At 42.7% G+C, this 26,014-nt stretch overlaps 1 protein-coding gene across 3 annotated transcripts in view; it reads left to right on the top strand.

Annotated features, from left to right (window-relative positions):
• HEPACAM2 (HEPACAM family member 2) overlaps positions 1–16,541 on the top strand; it is a 45,024-nt gene extending 28,483 nt beyond the window's left edge. The window contains exons 5-10 of one of the 3 annotated variants that reach the window (XM_066240087.1): positions 4,362–4,487; positions 4,579–4,603; positions 4,696–4,733; positions 6,650–6,723; positions 9,990–10,099; positions 15,902–16,541. In XM_066240087.1, coding sequence (XP_066096184.1) covers positions 4,362–4,487; positions 4,579–4,603; positions 4,696–4,733; positions 6,650–6,723; positions 9,990–10,099; positions 15,902–15,905 — 377 coding nt within the window. In that variant the 3' untranslated portion in view covers positions 15,906–16,541. Of the gene's footprint in view, positions 1–4,361; positions 4,488–4,578; positions 4,604–4,695; positions 4,734–6,649; positions 6,724–9,989; positions 10,104–15,901 lie in introns of those variants that run through there. The other 2 variants (XM_066240088.1, XM_066240089.1) reach the window with 2 other exon arrangements.
• Positions 16,542–26,014: the final 9,473 nt, after the last annotated feature.

Raw genomic sequence — 26,014 nt, 5'->3', positions numbered from 1 at the left:
GGAGGGACCGTGGTGGACTGTGAAAATAGCACATCCCTCAATGTGGCGCCTTCCTCTCCTTAGGGACATGAATCAGCTGCCATGATCGGCGAACATATTGGATGGGAGGGATCTCAGAACTCCATTCTGATCTAGAAATAGGCATGCTGGCTGGTAGCATATGGCTGTCCTGTTCTGGTTGCAGTTTCCAAACAGCCAGGTTGCGATACCATGGAGACCACACCTCTTACCCATATTTGCACTTAATATGTTATTTGTTTCCTAAGGAGGTGGCTAGTAGCATTTGCACTAAGGCTTTGGTAAATGCGTCAATCATGTTTGAATAATGGGGAGAACGGTATGCTGTGTCCAGAAGAGTAGAAAGCTCTCTGGAAGGAGAAAGACCGGGGCTCCTGGATGTGCTGGGTGTGTCCAGAGCTACATTCAAGATTTCCTAAGTTCTCTGTGGCAACAGGGTAAGAATTTCCCTGCTGTCTTATTCTCAAGTTGTGCTTTTGGAAGTGTATCTCTCCTAAACACACTTGCCTACAGCTGAGACTACAGCACCTATGCCCTTTGATTTGGTCCTTGACACGTTTGGCACTTTTTAGTCTATGAAAGGGAGCCAACTTCAAATGCTGGACGCGGTGAACCTTGTATATTCTGCGGCAGCGTGAAGCAGGGTTAGGAGCAGGGAGCCAGGAAGCTCCAGAGGAGAAGGGCGCCACCAGGAAAGCTCACTTGTTCTGAGAAAAGGCGCACCCCTACTCCTCACCTCCAGGGGAAGGACGCCAGGACTTTGCAAAGCTAGGATTTGGGCTGACAGGCGCTGGTCACTACAGGGTGGTTCTCTGACGGTGGGCAAGCAGAGGGAAGGGGAGAGAGCAAAGGAGCGCTAAGGAAGGAGTCTGAAGAAATCAGAAGTAATGGGAAAGGGAAGAAGAGGCGTCCTCTGTCGGACAGAATGTGCAAATTTGGTTATTTTAGGACATACATATCAAAGGTGATGAAAAGATAAAAATGGTGGCAAGGGGAGGGCATCCCCTCAGCCTGCCATCCATTCACTGTATGTTAAACTCACTAGGGCTCAGAATCCTGCGTGTGCGTGGCAAAGAGCTGATTATGCCAGAGTGCAGCTTCACCATTAGAACGAGAAGTACCATACTCTGAAATCATCACTACTGTATTAGTGTATTTTCAAGTTTACAAGGAGAAAGGCTGAAACTACACTAAGATGTTTTCCTGCAGTTTTCCTCAAGGTACAGCACACTGCAGAAACTTGACTAGAATAAATTAGCACTGAATATTTTTTGAAGGGCCAGAGGTTAGTAAATTTTGATAAAGGTAGACCAGCCACCCAGAAGACAGTTAGAGCACATCAGGTCTGGTGTTAGAAAAGGTTAAAGGAAAAAACAAATATTCAAGGAGTCTACCTTCCAATTATAGAACCATTCTTAACCACAGATTAACAGGAAAACACTGAATTTCCAGTCAAAACAAACCTTATGATCCAGTCTCAGTTCTAGGACTTAAGGACTGTGGCAAATGTTTTAGTTTCTCTGAGACTATTCTTTTATCTGTACCTAAAAGTTGTGCTTTAATTTTTCTTACTATGTTTGTTATTACTGACATGATACATCTATCTATACCTACTTAATGGAGAAAATGTACATTTGGTTTTATACATACATAATGCTCAACAAAAGCAAAGCATCTCATGAGAATCAATTAGCTATATGGGAATTAAAGAGTATGGAGTGTTTTATTATTATTTCTAAATAATAGACTATAATACAGTAATTATAGTATCAGTAAATTTTATAATATTTGTATATATATATACATGCACACAATTTTGGGGACTCATTGACTAGCATGCCAATGGATACAGTGTCCTAGTTACATAATAAACTTTATGTAAAACTTTCTGGCTGCCCCAAATTGTATAATATTAGAGCAACAGAGAACTTAAAAATCAATCCCTCTCACCTCCTCATTTACTAATGTGAACATCCAGACCTTCCGAGTCAAGCGGCTTTCCCACAGCTGTCCAGCTCTTCAGAGAGAGCAAACCCGTGAAGTCGGAGCTCAATGTCTGAAGAAAGGCTTAGCCTTCGCAGAGACCACACATGTGCTGAAGCAGTCTCACACTGAAAGGTCAGCTTTCTAACAGCGGAACAATATGAACTGCTCCACAAATTAACAAGGAGAAAAGGAGGAACAACATCCTAAGAAGTTTTGTGATGTTCTAGACTAGATCTAGAACTAATAAATTGTCATCCTATTTCCTTTTAAACTGTCTTGAATTTATTTCATCCGCTCAGATTTAAAAAGAGTTTGATTTAAAATCTATTTAGAGGCAAAAATGTTACACAAGTATCGAAATCCCATAAGAAAGAACATTTTAAAAACACAGTTCTCTGATTGCAATCAGAAATGAACAAACTTCTCATCTGAGATCGTAGCCTTTCAGGTACAGTTAAAGGGAATTTAACAGAGATAGAATTATTTCAATGACTTTAACTGCAGTTTGACATATATAATCTATACCAGTGTTCCCCAACCCCCGGGCCGCGGACTGGTACTGGTCCGTGGGCCATTTGGTACCGGTCCGCAGAGAAAGAATAAATAACTTACATTATTTCCGTTTCATTTATATTTAAGCCTGAGCGATATTTTATTTTTAAAAAATGACCAGATTCCCTCTGTTACATCCATCTAAGACTCACTCTTGATGCTTGTCTCGGTCATGTGATACATTTATCCATCCCACCCTAAAGGCCAGTCCGTGAAAATATTTTCTGACATTAAACTGGTCCGTGGCCCAAAAAAGGTTGGGGACCACTGATCTATATGACAGTATAAAAAGATTCTGGGCCTGACCTGTGGAGGCACAGCGGATAAAGCATCGACCTGGAATGCTGAGGTTGCCGGTTCAAAACCCTGGGCTTGCCTGGTCAAGGCACATTATGGGAGTTGATGCTTCCTGCTCCTCCCTTCCCTTTCTCTTTCTCTCCTCTCTAAAATGAATAAAGTCTTTAAAAAATGGAAAAAAAAGGAAATCTGGATAAGTTTAATTGGAAAGTAAATCACTTAAAAAAAAAAGATTCTGGGAAGATGAAAAATGAAAGTGTTCAAATCAAAAGCCAAGACAGAGGACACGGGTCCACAGTGAAAGCAGGGAAAGGTGAAGCCTTCCTCTGTCTTGGCTGCTGGAGACCTCAGCAGTTTTATGGTGAAAGATGACAGAGGGCGTGCAGGCTGGAATCTTATTGCTGAGCCAAGTGGCCACCACGTCTTCACCACGCCCACATTCCCCAGGCTGTTGCCACCACTGTGGAGAAGATGTGAAGTTCCAGGACTTTCACTCTCACATTAAGCTAGACAGAGACAGGCAACTTCCAGACCCATCCCTGTCGCCTACTGTAAAAAGACACCTGTTACACCCATGCGTTGGAGGCCACAACTACACCCCACTTATATCGTAACTCTATGACTAAATGTATTACACTATGGAACTAGTGTTTACACTGCCCTGGCTAATAATCTGTGTTAAAGTAACATTAAAATGAGGCGGACAAAGTGTCAAGAGCCTCGGGTCCTCTCCAGACTCCGCAACGTACTACGTGAATCACTTAGGGCAGCCTCGGCTTCTTCATCTGTAAGAGGGGACAATAATAATAGTGTCTCCCTAACATGGTTATTGTGAGCATTGAGTGGGTCTGTATGTATCACATATTCTTAGAACAGAGCCTGACATACTTCAAGCACTCAGCAGATGTTAGTTCCTAGCACCATATTTTACATAGAAAAGGAATGACTTGCAAAACAAAGATTTTAGTCACCAGGTAGGACTTTAAATATTTTAACAATCATGCACACATTGTATTTTAGCAATGAAATTATTGGTCAAAATTAGTAAATTGTATTTAAAATAAACACCTCCCCTTTCATACCTTTAATCATATACCACCCCCCTAGAAAATTCACATACCTGAATTATCCTAAAAGAGTGAGATGGAAGGAGAGAGAGAACAGCCTAGCATCTGGGGATGTTGTACACAGTGAGATCAAACAGATCTAAATTAAATGCTGGCAAACGCTACTGAAAAGTGACAGACATGAGCTCTTCGCCATATCTAGTACAACATGTCGGTGTTATCCTGGGCAGCTCACATGTTCCAATCACGAATGTCCCCAGAGTTTACTGAGTGTTCTAAAATAAGTGCATCCCTTTCATTCCATCTCTCATTCATATTCTCTCCCATCTATATTTGCAGTAGTGTCTCATTTAAGATAAAGCATGAGCAAGTCCAACTCTATAGCAATTTATTACTTACCTTCAGTAAACATATTAAAGCTGTGTCTGTCCTTTCATGCAGGCCTGGAGAAGCTTGCACAGAAAGGGAAGTCGTTGTCCCCTTTAGCAAGTATAACTGGAATATCACTCTTTTTGATTATATCCATGTGTCTTCTTTTCCTATGGAGAAAATATCAACCCTGCAAAGGTAGGTCAAACTTAGAAAAAAGTTGTAAATGGTTTTATATATGTGCTTGCTACAAATTATCTTACTGTGTTTATTTCTCTCTTGGTTTTAGTTATAAAACAAAAGCTAGAAGGCAGGTAATGTATATGTTTCTATGAATATAATTTTTATCTTGAATGCTTTTTCCTCAGTTGATAAGACTAACAGAAATGCCAATTTGTCTTTTCAGGCCAGAAACAGAATACAGAAAAGCACGAACATTTTCAGGTAAGGGCCAGGCTGACAGGGGCTATTATCAATGTAATGTATATTAATGAATATTGTTGATATTAATTAGTATATATACTGCTCACAAAAATTAGGAGATATTTCAAAATGAATATAAAGCGATAAAAAAGAAGCATTTGATTCTTTTTATTGAACAAGAACATCAGAAAAGCAAACAAGTCAAAGAAAGTTGTTTGACTATGCAAATGAGGTGCAAAACCAACTTTTATTTCATTGGTGAAAATGCAGTATATACAAGTCTGAAAGTACTGGAGTATGTGCACGTTCCCTGGTCCCCTAAATCCTGTGAGCAGTATATAATGTACTATCAATATTATAACATTCACATAAGCTAATCTTGATATAATACTAAGTCCCTTGCCTTTGAATACTGCCTTCACTTTACAAAGTGCTATCTATCCCTTCACTGGTTTCATGTAAGGCACACAGTCTGTAAGAGGCACTCCAGGCCCTGGCCAGTTGGCTCGGTGGTAGAGCATCGGCCTGGCGTGCAGAAGTCCTGGGTTCGATTCCCGGCCAGGGCACACAGGAGAAGCGCCCATCTGCTTCTCCACCCCTCCCCATCTCCTTCCTCTCTGTCTCTCCTTCCTTTCTGTCTCTCCTTCCTCTCTGTCCCTCCTGCAGCTGAGGCTCCATTGGAGCAAGGATGGCTCGGGCACTGGGGATGGCTCCTTGGCCTCTCCCCCAGGCGCTAGAGTGGCTCTGGTTGCGACAGAGCGACACCCGGGAGGGGCAGGGCATCAACCGCTTGTGGGCGTGCCGGGTGGATCCCAGTTGGGCGCATGCGGGAGTCTGACTGTCTCTCCCCGTTTCTAGCTTCAGAAAAATACAAAAAAAAAAAAAAAAAAAGAGGCACTCCAGAGGGCAAGGCTCTCGACTCCACTTTACCTGTAAGAGAACTAAGGCTTGGAGAGATTAAGTCACTTGCCCACCGTCACTGAGTTCTGCTAAACCCTATTTCATTGATTCTATTTATACTTTGAAAATGCCCAGAGTTCCCTCACTTTCTCAGTCCCAAAGTCAGATACAATGGCCGCAGCTCTGCCCAGAGAGAAGAGAGGGAGGCTTGACAGGCTTGCTGCTCCTTTGTCCCCGCCAGGCTCCTCCCACTCCCACTGACTCCCTGCTGGGTTGTTCTAGGTTAACAATGGGCCACTCCCACTGACTCCCTGCTGGGTTGTTCTAAGTTAACAATGGGACTTGCAGTCACAGAGCTGGGTTTCAGTCCCACATAGGCCACGTTGCCCCAATCTCACCTTGGGAAAATTATTTTTCCTGACCTCAACTTCCTCATATGATGCCTGGACGCTTAGTAAACACGGGTTCTTCCTCTTTTCTAGCCCTTCCTCACAAATGAGAATGTCGCAGCTGGGAAAGGCCCAGAGAGACCATCTGGTTCCTCTGCCCACCCCATTCCTGACATTTTTCACATGATAGTTTAGTGATCTTGACGCTGTATTGTATTATACTTTGTACATATGGGCAGCTATAGTTACTTATTTATTCTATTAGTCCCGGTGCTCTCAGACCTAGCTGGGTGCAGCCAGCAGCAGGAGCGGATGAAGGCGGCCAGGCTGAGGCCCTGGTGGCTGTAGAGCTCTGCCAACTGAGAGGTACGAAGGACAACCCAGCCCACACGTGTTTATCTGAACACAGAATACACTGTTCCCACTTCAGGCCTAAGGATGTGGCCCAGTTCAGTGTCAGTGCTCAGCTTTGGAAGGAGTGATTTCCAACACTGCTTAGTGACAATACCACTACGGGGGATTAGGAAACGCTACATTGGTTTTATACACATTGCACTTGAAGCAAACAATAAAGTTTACAAAGGCTTAAAAACAACCATAGCAAGGTGAGGCATTTGGCTTGTAAGTGGTGTTTGTTTTTCATTTCAGGCCACGAGGATGCTCTGGAAGACTTCGGAATATATGAATTCATTGCTTTTCCAGAAGCTCCTGCAGTTCCCAGGGTGAGTTTCCCTGGTGGCTGATTAGCACAGCAGTAGAACTGGGCTTCACCCAGTTGTAAGCAGCACTCATTTCAGCACTGGGCAGTGTGGGCACATGGCCGCACTACGTCAGCAGTGTGCGCCCACTCTGAGTCACATTGCTGGATCCGGGGAGCTAAAGCATCTTTCTTAGACTTTATAAATAAGGCTAACACAAGTAAGGAAGTCACACTAATTCATCAACAGTCTTTACCTGGTGAGCTCAGTGAAAAGGGAACTAACTACTAACTAGGTGGAAGGTCAGGAGAACTGAATCAACAGGGAATCCGGAGACCCTGGTTTCAGTCATCCTGCATCACCTCAGTGAGTGCAGCCTGCAGCCTCACTGAACTCTGTTCCTCCTCTTCCCCTACACTGCCCCCTCGTGTCTCTCGGGGGCACTGCAAGGACAGCGGATCATACCCTTGCAGGTACCTTCTGCTCTTCAGAAGAAACTATCCTATAAACCCAAAGTATGCAGACACACGTCTTTATTTTTTCCTAACAGTGCATGAGATGTGAGGGGGGAGCTTTTACAGGTGAAGCCAACTTTTTTCAGTCTGCAATGACAAGGTCTTTTAAAGTAATCAGTTTCATTTTTATAGACAGCAGAACGCTTCTCTGAGCTACTCAGCTCATTAATGTCTTTTTTTTTTTTTTTTTTTAGAGGCAGAGATAGACAGGGACAGACAGACAGGAACAGAGAGAGATGAGAAGCATCAATCATCAGTTTCTCGTTGCGCCTTGCGACTTCTTAGTTGTTCATTGATTGCTTTCTCACACGTGCCTTGACCACGGGCCTTCAGCAGACCGAGTAACCCCCTGCTGGAGCCAGCGACCTTGGGTCCAAGCTGGCGAGCTCTTTGCTCAAGCCAGATGAGCCCGCGCGCGACCTCTGGGGTCTCGAACCTGGGTACTTCTGCATCCCAGTCCGACGCTCTATCCACTGCGCCACCGCCTGGTCAGGCTCATTAATGTCTTTGTAGATATAGGACCCATCTTGTCGCAGCTACCTTATTCCTCCATGATAGTTCACTTAAGGAAGGGGCCATGAATAGATTTCTTGCTTCTGGGCGCTGCAAAACTGTTTGTTGTTAGGGATGGTTACCTCATTTGTTCTGAGAATTCTATCAATGTAAGATTCATCTGGTCGGTTTTCTGGCCACAGACCTTATTGTGCAAATGCCTTGTGAGTATGGAGGGGGGCTGATGGCATTACATCCTCCTAAGGGTGACTCAGTAGTGCCAGCGCCTTCATCATCATCGACAAGAGGCAGGACTGCACTGCAGCGACTTTGCAATGCCGTATTCTGAGGCAGGATTGGCTCACCCTTCACTTCTACAACCAAAAAGGCAAAATCCAGTATCTGGCAGATCAGGTATCTCAAAAAGCTCCCACCAAAGCAGAAAGCACCCTTTCAGGTGTGGCTTTCAAATGGGAGAGCAGAAAACTGAAGAGCTGATAAGACTCGGAACTGAATTTTTGAAGTCAGGAGTTTATTTTAAATAAGGCAGGAGTTTTTATTCCCAGGAATTCATTAGAAAAGAGTGAGATCTATAGAAGAAACTTGACATTTAGCCTTGTCATTAATCATCACTCAGTCTGAAGATTTTATTGGGAGGACCGCTGTTTACTGGCCATGCGACGGTCTTCCAGAACTCCAGGCAGAGAAATGAGTGCTTTGATTACATATTAGAAGCCCTACTATTTCTGTCATAAGCAGGATAACTTAATCTGGAGCTATACCCATCTTCAAAGCTGAAAACTCCTAAGGAATCCACTGACGTGCTTCATGGGTGCCAGGTGCTCTAGAGGAAGTGAGAATCAACACCAGCACCGGAAGGAGGGCGAGGGGGGCGAGGACCGAGGGCGGGAACATATGTAGGAGGATGGAAGAAGCAGCCACAATGGCAATTATGTGTGAAGATTAGTGGCAAAATGCAAGGGCTTTGAGAAGAAAAGGAGAAATAATAATAAAACCAAGATCTGAAAACTGAAGTTAGCAATTTGAGTTTTAAAAAATCAGACTCATCTCCTACGTGGTGCGGTAGGTGTACAGATGGAATACTCCTTGCTCTGTGTGCTGTGTGTTTCACTGTCCACCTAGCACCTCTTTCAGAAGTTGGATGGAAAACAAGGGCATGAAATGAACAAATTTATTCCCTGTGAACAGATCTGATATTAGGTTAGGTAAGTTAGTTATAGATCGCATTTATTATAGCCCCTGAATACCTCCATACCAATGAAAATCAAGAGTTGATCTCAAGAACAAACTGTAAACCAAAATCTCCTTGTCCCAAGAATGATAGGACAAATCGCCAAGTCTCGGGCTGCCCATGACAGTTTGAACATGTGTAACGGAAACAGGCAGTTTCTAGAGAAACAAAGCTAGGATATTCCAGAATAACCAAGCAAGCCACACGAGGATGAGATAAAGACCTCTCAGATGAGTTATCAAGGGCCTAGAGTCCCCTAGGCGGAGCTACATAAAGGATAGGAAGTGCTCAGAAAGATGATAGAAATGAGGAGGAGTTTGGGATAAGGAGGACAGCCAGACGTTAGCCAAATAATTGCAAGGCAGTGCTTCCAGGAAGAAAAAGATTATTAAATACAGGGAAGAGGAGTTAATAAAACACAAATTCCAGTTTCAATAAAATACATGTTGGTTTTGCCAGACAGACATACACTACTGTGCTTTCCACATTCATCCAAGCCTTTAGTGTTTAGAGCCCACTGCTACATTCAGACCAAAACATCTGCCTTTGAGTGATCTATACTTCTGGGTCCTGTCTTCACTAACTTGCAATGTGACTAGAGCTCTTGTCTTTCTTTCCAACCATCCTTGCAGACATGATTGGCAAATGGTGCAAAAAGGTAATGGAGATGTAAATAAAAGATAGTAATATATGCTCTCTGATTCTAAGCTGTCCTAATATATTCTCTTTTGCCATTTTTTTCCTATTATATTTCCTTTATTGTACCACCAGCTTTTTTCTTAAATGAAGAAGAAAGTGATAGCTTTGTTAGGCTATTCTGCTCTGACCTCATAGCTATGCTACTACACTAAATACCACAGGTGGTAAGTGCAGGGAACTGTATGTAGCAAGGAAGACATGAGCACTGTAGGGAAGATAAACAATTCTAATTCTCTACTCACCACTACTTCCAGTTGTTTTCAACTGTGCAGCATAGTAGATACACTATTTTCTAGTCTGCTAATTTCTTTTTAATGTGCTCCATTTCCCAGATGCCCAGTAGGTCTGTTCCAGCCTCTGCTGGTACATCAGGGCAGGATCTGCCCAATACAATTTATGAAGTTATTCAGCACATCCCTGCCCAACAGCAAGACCCTCCGGAGTAAGTATAAACTTGCCTTTGGTGATGCTACCTTGAAGGGGCTTGGCATTCAGCGCCCCCTTTCCACAGAATTTATTGTAAGCAGCAGAAAAAAATATTAAAATGGGGAATTGTATGTCCTGTACATAGTTCCCAGCTGAAAATATGGAATCTTAGGAACCAAAACAGGGAAACACACAAGTATCTCCTGGGGCTTTGCACTTGGGCCAGTGGATGAAATGGAGAGATCTAGAACCCAGCATTTCCCCAAGCGAGTCCACATCTGGATTTGAAAGTAATCTCTATGCCAGTCTCAAACCAGCTGGGGTACCTTGATGATTTTCCAGTGGCTATGGTGGTTTTATAGCCAAAGATCTATCACTATAAATAAAACCAGGAAAAACAACAACAAAATAACCTAAAATATGTGTTCAACACTATCACCACGCAAATGCCCAACCTCTTACAGACTCAAAGCAGTCTACTCGCAAGTGGATAGAACCACACGGAGGACTGGCCTCCCACAGAAGGGTAAAAGCCTTAGCTGAGGTCAAGGCCAGCTACCTGCTGTACTTATCCAGTAACCCTCAGGAAGAAAATAAAGGAGTCACCAACCTTCCCAGCCTTGGAGAAAGGAAACCTAAAGCCTTTTGGAATAGTGAAATGAATTTCCCTTTTGTGTGGGCTTTATCGGCCTGAAGGCTTACCTGCCACAAATCTTCCATCATTTCTTTATTTGTCATTTATTGACTTTGAAAAGAACATCAATAACCACACACAGGAACTTCCCCTCTGGCAAAAGAAACAGTTCTAGCAAAGTAATTCATGCACACCTCTGGGTAAATACTGAATTAAGAGCTAATGGGGGCTAAATGCTTAGGAAATCCCCTCAGTGGGAGGAGAGCCAGTCCTGGGGAGCGATGCAGTCATTCGAGGGCTGAATACGAGTCAAGAGCTCCTTCAAGGCTACCAGCAGTGCATTCCTTCTTGGGGGGGGGGGTAGGAGCTGACCCTGACGGAGGAGCTAGGAACCTCTGGTTTAAAATAAAATTATTTTAAAGCATATTTTCATTCTAGTAAAACCAAAAAGTAGAATATTACTACATGATAATTATTTTTAAAAACCATTTAAAATGAAACCTAACACTTTTTACTTTCTGAAATAGAAAAGAGATATTTTTCTTTGTCTAATATAGAGAAAAGAATTTTGAGAGTGTGTCCACTCCCTACTTTTTAAGACTGTATCCAATTAACAAGTTTATCCTATTTAAATTCATTTGTTTTCCATATGTTCTTCATTCTGCATGTCTATTTTTCTGATTAGAATGCAAACAAACTAAATGAAAATTTAAGATTTATCTTTTGAGGCTCCCCATAATGAAATAAAAGCTCATTTTAAACTGTGGGATATGGCGGCTGCAATTTCAGATCACAAAGTTATTAGGCTGGTTTCGCATGTGAAAAAACAACAACTAATCTCCAAGTTAAAAAAAAAATCACCTTCTGAAACTAGAATGCTCTCAGACATGAGTAATATCTTTACAACATTTTGGAAATATAAAACTTTACAGTGGTACCTTGAGATACAAGCAGACCAACATACAAATTTTTTAAGATATGAGCGGCGACTCGGTTCATATTTTTGTTCGAGATCCGAGCGAAATTCCGAGATCCGAGTCGTGATTCGGGAACTTGCCGCTAGTTGGCGCATTGGTGCACGGGTCCAGTATCGGCAGCACAACACCAGCATCTTGTTCTTTTTCACATGTTACCTGCAGAATCAAGTCAAATCTCTTGTGCTATACTGATTCTTGCATCATTTTTGCATTTTCTTACTAACCCTTTTTGTGTGCTATCATGGGGCTGAAGAAAGTGAGTGTAAAGGACAGTGGTGAGAAGAAGAGAATGATGTCGATAGAAGTAAAGCAAGAAATAATAGAAAAACATGAGCATGGTGTACGATTGATTGAACTGGCAAGGCTGTATGACCACAATACATCTACAATTTGTACCATCCTAAACAAAAGGATGCCATCAAAAGTGCAAATCCAGCAAAAGGAACTATAATTCTGTCTCAATTAAGGACAAATATCCATGAAGAAATGGAGAAGCTTCTGCTGGTGTGGCTGAAAGAGAAAGAGCTGGCAGGAGATACAGTGACAGAGATTGTAATATGCAAAAAGGCCCGTATTATTTACAACGACTTGAAGAAGAAAGAACCATCAACCTCAAAAGAGGCAGGAGAAGATACGTTTAAGACAAGTCACGCCTGGTTTGAAAATTTCAAGAAGAGATCTGGCATCCACTTGGTGGTGAGGCATGGTGAAGCTGTGAGTGCTGACGTTAAGGCAGCTGAGGAGTACATTGCATGTTTTGCTGCTCTTATCGCAAAGGAAGGCCACATCCCTCAACAAGTGTTCAACTGTGATGAAACAGGATTATTTTGGAAAAAAATGCCCCAGATGACTTTCATCACCGCAAAGGAGAAGAAACTGCCAGGCCATAAACCCATGAAGGACTGTCTGACCCTTGCATTGTGTGCAAATGCTAGCAGTGACTGTAAAGTAAAGCCACTGCTAGTGTATCATTCCGAAAATCCTCAAGCCTTTAAGACTCGCAAGATTCTTAAGGAGGTTATGTGGTGCACCAATGCTAGGGCATGGGTTATGCAGCAGTTTTTTATTGAATGGGTAAATCTTGTCTTTGGTCCTGCAGTGAAGAAATATCTTCAAGAAAATAAACTCCCAATGAAAGCATTACTAATCCTTGATAAAGCTCCAGCCCACTCACCTGGTCTTGAAGATGACATTCTCAATGAGTTCAAATTCCCAAAAGTCCTCTACCTCCCACCCAACATGACTTCAATCTTGCAACCTATGGATCAGCAGGTCATTTCCAACTATAAACGTTTCACACAGAACACTTGTTCCACCGCTGCTTTGAGGTGACTGAGAATACAGTTCTAACCCTTTGAGAGTTTTAGAAAGATCACTACAACATCATGATCTGTTTATGCATTATTGACTTGGCATGGCAAGAGGTTACAAGAAGAACCTTGAACTCGGCATGGAAAATGTTATTGCCTGATGTTGTTGCAGACAGGGACTTCGAAGGATTTGAACCAGAGAGTGACTGACGTAGAAGCATTGGGGGAGATTGTGTCCCTCGGAAAGTCGATAGGTCTGGAGGTAGATGAGGGTGATGTAAACGAGCTCATCAAGGAACATGAGGAGGAACTCTCAACTGAGGAGTTTAAGGAGCTACTGATGATGCAACAGAAGGAGCTTCTGCAAGAGATTAGTAGTGAGAAGGAAGTGGAGTCAGAGGAAGTGATTTCTACAAGTGAAATTAAAGACATGCTGGCAATGTGGGAGAAGCTTTCAAGTTTCATTGGAAAGAAACACCCAGAAAAAGTTTCAACTGGTAGTGCACTTTTTAACGACACTTGTTTGTCATATTTCTGTAACATTTTAAAAGGCAGGCAAAAGCAAACCTCTTTGGATAGATTTTTATTCAAAAGTCCTGCAAGTGCCCTGGCCGGTTGGCTCAGCGGTAGAGCATCGGCCTGGTGTGCGGGGGACCCGGGTTCGATTCCCGGCCAGGACACATAGGAGAAGCGCCCATTTGCTTCTCCACCCCCACCCCCTCCTTCCTCTCTGTCTCTTTCTTCCCCTCCCACAGCCGAGGCTCCATTGGAGCAAAGATGGCCCGGGCACTGGGGATGGCTCCTTGGCCTCTGCCCCAGGTGCTAGAGTGGCTCTGGTCATGGCAGAGCGACGCCCCAGAGGGGCAGAGCATCACCCCCTGGTGGGCAGAGCATCGCCCCCTGGTGGGCAGAGCATCGCCCCTGGTGGGCATGCCGAGTGGATCCCGGTCGGGCGCATGCGAGAGTCTGTCTGTCTCTCCCCGTTTCCAGCTTCAGAAAAATACAAAAAAAAAAAAAAAAAGTCCTGCAAGTGAAAGTGCCTAAAGTGCAGTCAAAAAGGCAAAAACAGGTGATGATTAAATGAAAAATATGTAATGTTACACTTCGGTTAAGTTTAAAATTAAGAAAGTGCAGTTTTAGTTTTGTTTAACATAAAGAAAATGCAGTTTTAGTTTACATTTAGTGTTAAGAAAGTGCAGTCTTAGTTTATGTGTCTACAATGCCTGCATCCCTTCCTCCCTCCCTCCTCCACCACACTCGTCTGTCTCCAAGGTAAGAATACAGTACTAAATAACACTTTTTTCTTTTATTTCATGTATCTTGTTATGCATTGGTAAAGTATACATGTGTGTTTCTTAATTAAAAACGTGTCTTTTTCATAATTTAGGATGGTTTGGGGATGTTTCACAGGACTGGAACGAATTAAATCTATTTCAGTTATTTTAAATGGGAGTAATTTGTTTAATATACGAGTTGACTGACTCACGAGCTGGTTACAGATCGAATTAAATTCATATCTCAAGGTGCCACTGTATCTCAGAAATAAACTTCAAAGGGTGAAAATAAGGCAGAAATGCTCTTTTTCAAGCACATCAAGGACTATTCAAAACTGCTATTGAGACTGTGCTTCTTCCAGGGACAGTCAACCCCAGAACACTGACCCGCACTCCCAGCCCTGGTGAGCTCGCCTTCTCCGCCTCTCTCTTCTCATCATCTTTTCCCGCTGAGTCCTGCTTCCCTCTGTGTGTCTCTGTCTTCCAGGGACTCTGCTCCTCGACCTCCATCCTTCGATGTCATCCCTCTCCGACTGCCCGTCTCTTTCCTTCTTGCTTCTGAAAGACTCTCTCCCTTTCCCCTAATACCTCTTTACAGTTTTCCTCTTCCGTCCCTGTTCCAACCCATCCTGAAGGGCAGCCACCATTTTTTACAGTGCCATCTTCCTAGAATACAGATTTATGTTACCTATTCTAAAATTTAAAAGCAAAAGAGTAGAATATTTTCTTTTTATTTCATCAGAAATTGTTTTGCACTTATTTTAGTCAATCCACAAACATTTTCAGGACATTAACTGTGTGCTAGGGACAGAGATTAAATGAGACCCAATCTTTTTAAGGATTTCAGACTTTAGAGGGTTCCTATTTGCCTATTTTAACTAAAGATTAGTGGTCCTTAGTAGAATAAAATAAATATTCTACTCAGTGGAATAAACATGGACTAAACCTACAGAGACCACTTTTCCCTCCTGATTGCCTGTGGGTTATGCTCTAGGTCCAATTAAATTCAAATATCAATTGCATGAATAATGCAGTATCACATGTGGTTAGTGACTCTCTCCCATCCCCCACTCCCAAGCGAACGTGCCAGCTCTGGATGAAGAATCCTAACTTCCTGCTTTCTTTTACCTCTATTGGACAGTCGCTTCTGAGACAGGAAAGACGGCCAAAAGGTTTTTTCCTTGGTTATGGTAGCAGTGTTGTTTTGATAACTACATGTGTCTAATACCTAATTGGACTGGTGTTTAACAAATTGGTAAGTTGACCTGTGTTCATATTCTAGTACTCAGCTCAATTATTTGTTCACTGAACTTACAAATGCTGTCTGTTGACCTCATTAATTGCCCTTAGCATGGTTTGTTTTGAACCCAAGACTGGCTGTTACTATCTTGAGAATAGGACATTGAGGTAAGAAAACCTTTAGTTTCAAAAGGAAACTATCTCCTGGATTTAGTTATTGCTTAATCTTTATACTTATTAGCTTATAAATGTAGTTTTCTTGACTAGTTTAAAACACCCAGTTTATTTGAGGCCATGGAAAGGAATAAAAGGATGTAAAGTTCTTCTGCCTTTAGAACTGGAAGTTTATAGAACACGTCACATGTATTAACTTCTCTTTGCCAGGTGAGCTTTCATGGAAAAGCAGAGCGCTGGAGTGAAACGATGAAGGAATGTTTTGAGGACGTGTATATTCATCCGGAATCAGTGAAGAAGTCAGGCCCAGTACCTCTTGCTCTTTCCAAATCCTGTTCAACGCAGGCTCGAGTCACTTAGAAACACTGGCCTGCAGGTACCCCAGGAGGCCCAGAATGCACTGGGCTACAGAAGGACAGGGCTGGGAAAACATCCTCAGTGGATAGTTTTAGGCTGGGACTTTCCAATTTGTCTTTTAGTATCAAATTTTTCTAAAAAGCTCAAGTAGTTCTAACCTATATGTTCCCTTTCATCAACATCAACCCTATGGCAACTAATCTACAAAGGTGGAAACTTTATATTTATAAAAATTTCGGCAGGCTTTGTTTTCTTAAATTCTCATTACTGTTAAGATTGCTATATTTATTTTTGCATTTCATTCCCAAATTTCCTCATTGCTATTTGTACCACAGAACAATAATGGGTGTCACAAAAGCAAGACCACGCCTTCTCCTAAGTTGTCAATCACCAATGGTGTTTCTGAAAAGACTTATAAAATGCTGAAGGAAATGACTCATTCAAGTCTTACTTTTATTTTTGTTCAAGAAAAGATGAATTCAAATAAATTATTGTTTTTGCTTTTATATGGCCTTGATTCTTTTGTCTTGTAGAGTAAAAATTTTACATAAAAGTCAGAATACCGCCCTGGCCGGTTGGCTCAGCGGTAGAGCGTTGGCCTGGCATGCGGGGGACCCGGGTTCGATTCCCGGCCAGGGCATATAGGAGAAGCGCCCATCTGCTTCTCCACCACCCCCCTTCCTCTCTGTGTCTCTCTTCCCCTCCCGCAGCGAGGCTCCATTGGAGCAAAGATGGCCCGGGCGCTGGGGATGGCTCCTTGGCCTCTGCCCCAGGCGCTAGAGTGGCTCTGGTCTCGACAGAGCGACGCCCCGGAGGGGCAGAGCGTCGCCCCCTGGTGGGCGTGCCGGGAGGATCCTGGTAGGGCGCATGCGGGAGTCTGTCTGACTGTCTCTCCCCGTTTCCAGCTTCAGAAAAAAAAAAAAAAAAGTCAGGATACAGAATTAGATTTCACTTCCTTATTTCTCAATGTATAATCAAGTGTAGATTATAGAAAACTACTACACTAAAAACCTTGCTCTCTCGCAGCTATTTTATTTTCCAGACTTGAAATTGTTAATTATGGGAAAGATCTCCCTCCTTGTATGTCACTGTATTAAAAAAATAGTTAGAGCCCTGGCTGGGTAGCTCAGCTGCCTAGAGCATCGCCCCAACAGGCCAAGGGTTTGGGTTCGATCCTCAGTCAGGGCACATATAAGAGTCAACCAATAAATGCTTAAATAAGTAGAACAACATGTTTTTCTCTCTGTCTCTTCCTCTCTCTAAAATCAATCAATAAACATTTAAAAAGTTTTTTATAAACTTAAATCAGTTAGAAACCAGTTGGTAGAATTAGATAAACATTTCACAACCCCCCAAATAAAATAACTGATTCAGGTAACAATCATTATTAGGCAGACTGCTAAATAGAAGGTCCCAGACAGAACTAGTAGATCACCAGGGGTCCGGTTGCAGAAACTGTGAGGAGATTGGATCTGAGGCCTAGGGAGAAGCAGGTGTACGAAGTGGTAATAGTCACCTGTTCAGTTTGCAGTGAGGTGCAAGGAATGAGAACAGAGCAGTCATCTTGAGTCTTGTCAGTCTTGAAGACGAAACATGAATATTTATGTTTCATTACATTGGTTGCTACCACTCCGACCTGGTGATGCCACACTTTAGGATTTTATTCCAACCAAATAAAAGTAGAAACAACCCAAATATCAAACAATAGGGGTTTTTAAAATTACATTAATGACATTAGATCCATGCAATTATTAAAAACTAAGATATACAACTATATTTAAACTAACTTTAAGCTATGTCTCATGGTCTATTACTTTATACAAAAGAAAGAAGTAAAAAAAACCCACATTTCTCTTTTAGAGTGTTTTAAGGGAAACACTAACACTACTTCCCATAGTTTCATAGAAACACATGGTACAAAGAAAATTAAGACTAAGTTCCACAACTTAGTCTTAGACCAGTTTCTGGTCTTCTTTCTCTAGCAAACTTATATATTTTTCTGCTGAAAAGTTTCTCAGTCTTTCCTTCTCCAATTAATAAAATATATTTTATCTAATTAAAAAAGGAATTCATGCTCATTGTAAAAAATTTATAGATACTTAAAATTGCAAAAAGCTAACCATAAGATAATTAAAATCACCAGTAGAGTAGATTTTAAATGTTCTCATGGCCAAAACAAACTGTAATTATGTAAGGCAATAGATGTGCTCACTAATCTCACTATTATGGTAAATACTCTACAATATATACAATACCAAATCATTACACCTTATAAGTTATAAGTCAAAAGTATATCTCAATAAAGCTGAAAAAATAATATAATATCACTTGTAATCTCACCTATCAGGAATAATCTGTTAGCATTTTCCTAGATTAGTTATGCATATGTTTATTCATATTCACTCCAGTTCCAGTGGAAACTCATATAAATACATACCATAAAAAGATAAAGTACATCCAAAAATATTAATTTACCGAAGAAAACAGCACAAAGGAACAATGAGAGTTTACAAAGGCAAGTGCAAGCAGAAATGATGTTAATAACCAGGATGGGGAATTCCTCCGCATCTGTGAGCACAGTTTACACCACTGACACACACAGCATGTACAGGCAGATGCGTGTCTGAGCTGATGGCTATTTGTAATGATCAGAGCCAAAGAAAGGCTGCAATGCTGCTGCAAGGCTGAGAGAGAGCAGGTGAGCTTCCCAGTCATCCACATCCAGGTCCATCCCCCCCCCTTTCTCAATCGAACTCCCTCCCTCCCTGACTGAGGCCCTCACATCTCTCACTCGGAAGGCAGATATTGACTACAATGAGCAGTGGGTGCTTCTCCATGTTCCTCTTCCTAGACTCAACCTGGAACACTTTTTTAAATCATCTTTGATTTGAGAGAGAGAAAGAGAAGAATAAGAGAAACATCAATTTGTTGTTCCACTTAGTCATGCATTCATTGGTTGATTCCTGTATGTGCCCTGAATGGGGATCAAACCTGCAACCATCTCGAACCAGCTGAGCTTCCCGGCCAGGCCAACACTGGAACACTTTTAAACCATAGACAATCTCAAGCAGGTTTTTCTTGAGTAGGTAATAATACATCCACATGATTCACAAATTGAAATCGTATAAAAAGTGTACACCAAGATAGCTATTTTTAATAGTTTTTGGTCTGGCTACTTTTGTGTATCCCTCTAGAGTTTCTTACCACAAGCCAAAGGAAATACAAACACATATATCCTTATTTTTTCAAACTCACTTTCAATCATCTGCAATTCCTCTCGTTTTGGTATCGCTCTCACACACACAGATACACAGACTCTTAGTGCATGGTTCTGCACAAGGCTGTGGAAGATGGCAAGTGGCAAAGCCCTTGCACTTCGAGGCTTAGCAAAAGGCTAAGTTCTCCCCTCCCCCAGTTCCACATTGGCTACAAAGCTGAGTATTTGCACTCGTCCCATCCCTTCACTTCATTTGCTTGCTTAAGTTGCTAGAAGCAATTTACATGCCCTTCCTCTCACCCTTTGTTTGTTCTGATGTTGGTTGATTTCAGTTATGCAGGGTGGAGGGTTTCTGCACTTGGGAGAATTCTTGGGTTGCCTTGGAGATGAGTGACTGTATAGGAGACTTCCTTATTTGCATACGGCTATATAATAAAGCAAACCGAGGGTTGTTTAGCTCTTGCAGGCTAAAGGAGTTGCAGAGACCTCCTGGTCCCACCCTATTTCTCTTTATTTTCTTCATTCTGCATCATTCTCACTCAGGACCTGGAATTACTAGCCCTGCTGGTTTCCGGCAAGTGGTGTGGGAACAGGGACCCGAGGAAGGGAAAACTAAACTAAAGGCAGGTGACGGAACTCCCCAAGTGCGCACAGTGACTGAAGTTTTTTAGTAGAGTTTTTGGGGAAAGTAGTGTCAGGAGTAATAAATTATGGGACAATTAGGGTCAAGAGTAAAGGACCTTGGCTCTGGCCGGTTTGCTCAGTGGTAGAGTGTCGGCCTGGCGTTCACGAGTCCCGGGTTCGATTCCCGGCCAGGGCACACAGGAGAAGCGCCCATCTGCTTCTCCACTCCTCCCCCTCTCCTTCCTCTCTGTCTCTCTCTTCCCCTCCTGCAGCCTAGGCTCCATTGGAGCAAAGATGGCCTGGGCACTGAGGATGGCTCTGTGGCCTCTGCTTCAGGTGCTAGGATGGCTCTGGATGCAACAGAGTGACGCCCCGGATGGGCAGAGCATCCCCCCTGGTGGGCGTGCCGGGTGGATCCCAGTCGGGGGCATGCGGGAGTCTGTCTGACTGCCTCCCAGTTTCCAGCTTCGGAAAAATGCAAAAAATAATAATAATAAAAAAATAAAATAAAAAAGAGTAAGGGACCTTTTTCTTTTTGTACAAATGTTTTTAATGGAGGAGGAGTTGTTGTTTGATAAGTGAGCTCTGGATGGAGCAGCTTCGCAGGTATGTGTGTGGGGGGCTAGGTGGCCGGAAGACTTAGTGGCAGCACAAGGCTGAGGCCTGAGGGGCAGCGCAGATTGGGTAGCAGAGAGCCACGCAGGCTGTGGTGGGAGCTGAGGGGACTCTGGAGAGGGGAGGAGCCAGGGGCAAGGAGCTGCTCTCCCACCAGGGTATACGGAGGGACTGAAGCCAAACAGTAGGTTCTCAGATAGCTATAGGGCAGTTCTGGTCCTACCTGGCATCAAGAGCCGGTGGTCCCTGGTCAGCCACTACCAAATACTAGCAGAGAAAGGAAGTACCTGGTACCACTCTGTGCCGGCCTACCTCCTGCCCCTCTGCAGGGTTTGCAGACATGGTGCCACGATTCCCTTCAGGTGGGGGGCTCTGAGCAGGTAGGATTGTAAATTTCAGGTGTATTTCCACACACCCACACTGGTCCAGGTACAGGGCATCGCTGTGATCTGCTGTATTTCCACACACCCACGCTGGTCCAGGTACAGGGCATCGCTGTGATCTGCTGATATGGGTCTGCTCACGGGCCCTGCAGAATCCAAACATCACGCTGGCAGTGTCCTGAGGCCAGTACTCAGGACCCGGCTCCCCTCTCTGACTCCTCCCCGTTTTCCTGAACTACCTGAAGTTCCCACCCACAAGAGCTGATTTAATGTGCCTTCAAGCTACAGGGAAGTTCAGAACATGTCATAGTCAGAGCTGGGTCCAAACCTTGTGGCTGATCAGAGTGTAACGGAGACTCCTGAGCACAGGGCCACCCTCTGCCATCCACTCAGAAGGTGCCAACATGGGATCCTGGGCAGAGGTGTGTGTCCATTGTCAAGGGGGGTTGATGGGTGTACTAAAGCATTTATGTCAGAGGTGTGCAAGTGCCCGTGAGCTTGCATTGTACCAAGATGTCTCTGACTTCCACCCTCTGTGTTGGTCCTTGCTGAGGACTTGGTGTAGAGGGTAGTGCCATACCTACCTGAGTTGACATTTGTCCTCCTGTCTATACCTGCAGGTAAGGGAGCTATTGTGAGGAAATGTCTCTCCAGGAGCCCTGGGTTGTTATCTTGCTCTGCACAGGTGACATCTGTGACTTCAGTCATACAGTCTCTATAAGAACTGATTTCCTCATCTGTGATCTGAGGAGACCATTCTGACCAATTGACTCTGCAGGGTTGTCATGGAGACTTGACTTGGGGAGGTAAACACACAATACAGTATACAAATGATGTATTGTAGGCACCTGGCCAGTGGCAGGTGCATTGTAAAGCCTCTGTTCGTATTCCCTGGGTCCTCTCTTCTGCTACTGTGTTGGGTTCTTTGAGCTCTTCCAATGACCAGATTCCCCTTCCATGGGCAAATCCCCTCATGGGAACAGAACAGAACCAACCTCAGATTGTTACCACCTTCACAGGCTGGTTTTCTGTATCATTCTTCCCACAGTCTTCACCCCTATTCTTCCCAAAGAGACTTCTTAACTGTAACTTTCTTTTTAACTGTTGAAGTGTCAGTTCTGGCCAGTTTAAGGTGATGCCTCCCACAATTGTCTGGCGTATGACCTCCATCCAGCTCAGCCCTTGAAGCCCAGCTCAAATGTTGTGTTCTCTATTTTCTTCTCTGCATCCATCCTCACCCAGCCGGCTAGTGCCAGCCTCCTCCACATTCCCAGCCCCCTTCCTCCATGCCCTCTGTGTTCCTTTACCTACCTATTGCCCCCACTTGCAGATCCTCAGAAGCAGAGGTTTAATCCCGTTGTGTTCTTCCTGCTCCCTATTAGAGTACCAGGCAGGGAGTACGTGTTCAATTGTGTTCTATAGAGGATGATACGTGCCAAGGGACTTGCAAGCTATATAGTGGGTGCATTTCCATGCCTAGGTCCCAAATGCAAAGGTGGGTCATTGTGCAAGAGAGAGGCCCAGAAGTTGACAGGTCAACAAGAGAAATGTGTGTGTGTTGGTGGTCTATGGTTTGTCCTAAAGGAAGGGTGGGTGTTTGTCAGTCCCCAGCCCACACAGAGAGAGAGACAGTGCCTTCTTCTTGCATTAGCAAAATGAAAAGACTACCCACTGAATAGAACATATTCACCAGTGATACATCTGATAAGAGGTTAATATCCAAAATTTATGAAGAACTCATATAATTCAACACCAAAAAATCAAACCATCTATTAAAATATGGGACCCTGACCAGTTGGCTCAATGGATAAAGCATAGGCCTGGCATATGGACATCCCAGATTCGATTTCTGGTCAGGACACACAGTAGAAGTGACCATCTGCTTCTCTCTCCCTGCCTATCTCCCATATCTCCTTCTTCTCCACCCTTAGCCAGTGGCTCAATTAGTTTGAGTGTTGGCCCTGGGCACTGAGGATAGCTTCTTGGAGTGTCAGTCTCAGACACTAAAAATAGCTCTGTACTCAAGCATCAACCCTAGATGAGATTACCAGGGTTGGGGGGTCCCAGTCTGGGTGCATGTGGGAGTCTACTTCACTATCTTTCATCCTCTCACTTAAAAAAATGGACAAAGACTTAAGTAGATAGTTTTCCAAATAGGACATACATATGGCCAATAGACATGAAAAGATGATTAGTGCCACTGATCATCAGAGAAATGCAAATTAAAGTCACAATGAGATATTACCTCATATCTCTCAGAATGGTTATTATCAATAAATCAACAAACAACAAGTACTGGCAAGAGTGTGAAGAAAAGGAACCCTTGTGCACTGCTGGTGGGAATGCAGATTGACGCAGCCATTGTGAAAAGAAGTATGAAGTTTCCTCAAAAAATTAAAACTGCCTTATGACCCAGCAATTTCACTGCTGGGCATATAATCAAAGACACACAAAACACTAATTTGAAAAAGTATATGCACCTCTGTGTTCATTGCAGAGTTATTTATCATAGCCAAGATTTAGAAGCAGCCCAGCTGTCCATCAGCAGATGAGTGGCTAAAAAAGCAGTGGTGCCCTGGCTGGTTGGCTCAGTGGTAGAGCGTCGGCCTGGTGTGCAAGTCCCGGGTTCGATTCCCGGCCAGGGCACACAGGAGAGGCGCCCATCTGCTTCTCCACCCCTCCCCCTCTCCTTCCTCTCTGTCTCTCTCTTCCCCTCCCGCAGCTAAGTCTCCATTGGAGCAAAGATGGCCTGGGCGCTGGGGATGGCTCTGTGGCCTCAGCCTCAGGCGCTAGAGTGGCTCTGGTCGCAACATAGCGATGCCCTGGAGGGGCAGAGCATCGCCCCTGGTGGGCGTGCCGGGTGGAGCCCAGTCGGGCGCATGCGGGAGTCTGTCTGTCTCTCCCCGTTTCTAGCTTCAGAAAAATACAAAAAAAAAAAAAAAAAAAAACCCAAAAAAAGCAGTGGCACTTTCACACAGTGAAATACTACTGAGTCATTAATAAGAAGGAAATCTTACCCTTAGCGACAGCATGAATAGACCTGTACAGTATAATGTGAACTGAACTAAGCTAGTGAGAGAAAGGCAAGCACTATATGATTTCACTCAAACGTGGAATCTAACGAACAAACTAACAAAATAGAAACAGATGCATAGAGATAGAGAACAGACTGACAGGTGTCTGAGAGGAAGGGTTTGGGGTATTGGGCGGTAAAGGTGAAGGGGTTAAGTAAAAAACTCATAGACACAGAAATAACAGGGTGACTACCAGAGGGAAAGGGGGTTGAGGGAGGTAGAAGAGGATTAAGGGGGATAAACGGTGATGGAAGGAGACTTTGCTTGGGGTGGGGAACGCACAGTACAGCAGACTGATGATGTGTTATAGAGGTGTACACCTGAGACCTATACAGTTTTATTAGCCAGTATCGTCCCAATAAATTCAATAACAAGTAAATTAGAAAAGATTAAAAAGTTTTTAATATAAAAGAATAAATAAAACAAAGCAATTAAATGAAAAAAGTACTAAAAATACCTGGCCATATGGAAGTCAGCCTCCACATTCCAATAGAAATAATTCTAATATGACACATTAAAACAAATTTAGACAGTAGCATGTTCAGTTCAAGAATTAGAAATATAATTCAAATAGTACAAAACTTCACTTTTATTATAAACAAATAATATTGTCCAAATGTTTTTATATGCCAAATTGCAAAATAAAATGACTGTTTACAGAAGGGCAATTATTGCCAAAGTATGATTCTTATTTCTCATGAATGCAGACTTTTAAATAATTTTATTTCTCATATCCACTTGCCAATTGGCACTCACATGTTTTTTGATAAATATATTTACTGATTATTCCTGACTTCAAAGTAAGCCTTGACCACAAATTCATCAACATAATAGGTAATGATTTGAAATGATTATTCCAAAACCAGATTTATTAGCAATGACTTCCAATTCCTTAACCAAACTTCAGCCCTGAAGGGCAAGAACTCTATCTCATTCCTTTTTGTATCACACTTAATATTTATATTGTTCAGTATAAAATAGTCATTTACTATTTATTGAATAACAGAAAAAGGAAGGAAAGAAAGAATAAATGGGTTTGAGTAACAAGACCATCTCTACCAGCTGTTGCACACCCAAGCATCGTCAGCTAATGCATGAAACAAAAACAAGATGAAGTCACCGGAAATAATTGTAGCACAGAGTTAATCATACACTACATGCGTGTCATACATTTATGGCACAATAACATTGCCAAAGAAAATAAAGTCCTTGCTTGGAGTTTAACAACCTTTATAATCACCTCCAACTGAACCATTTCTAATCCTCTCTGGATTTCTTGTTCCCTATTTTCAATTTTCTACTAGATAAACTCTGTAGGGAAATATTTTATACGTAGGCATTCAAACTCAACAGGGTAAAAGCCGAATTCATTCAGATAATATTTCTCAATCTGTGAAAAACATGGAGGTGATACTAGGCCAAAGTTAAAATAATAGAAATTTTTAGTGTTCTCTATCAAATCTCTCACAGTTAATCACATAATTTCTACACATCTCTATCTTCCTTCATGTTTTATTTTTCCCTACCTCATGCAGTTTTCTTCTTATTCTATTTGCCTCTTTAGTTTTCCCTGAAACCATTTTATTCTAATCAAGACTGCTGATAAATCTTTGAATCACACTTAGATAATGGTATTACACTGGGGGGAAATGGCTACCAAACTAAATACATTTTGTTCAAATTGACACCCAAAATTAAAGCCTGGCTTAGTTTTTGGCCTTTAATCCTAATAATGGCCCACTGGCATCCTACAAACCTATCCGCCTGGACCCCTGGACCACTTCTCTTCCTGAAACAAGTACTCATGATGCTCCTTCTAAGAAGTCACCTTCTTCCTGAGCAGTGAGATTCTACAACTTTACAAAGCACAGAATCAGTGATGCCATCTGTATAAAGCTTTATTGATATTTCCAAACAGATGCGATCCCTTCTTTCTCTAATTCCCCCAAACACTCTTTTAAGATGCTAATTATAATCCATCTAGAGTGTAGCTAATTTTATATTTTGTTACACTTATCTGATATACCCATGAATTACTTAAAGTAGAAAATCT

This window comes from Saccopteryx bilineata, chromosome 7, assembly GCF_036850765.1.
Source record: "Saccopteryx bilineata isolate mSacBil1 chromosome 7, mSacBil1_pri_phased_curated, whole genome shotgun sequence".
In the NCBI taxonomy this organism is placed as follows: Eukaryota; Metazoa; Chordata; class Mammalia; order Chiroptera; family Emballonuridae; genus Saccopteryx; species Saccopteryx bilineata.
This window is presented reverse-complemented; position numbering and strand designations above follow the sequence as displayed.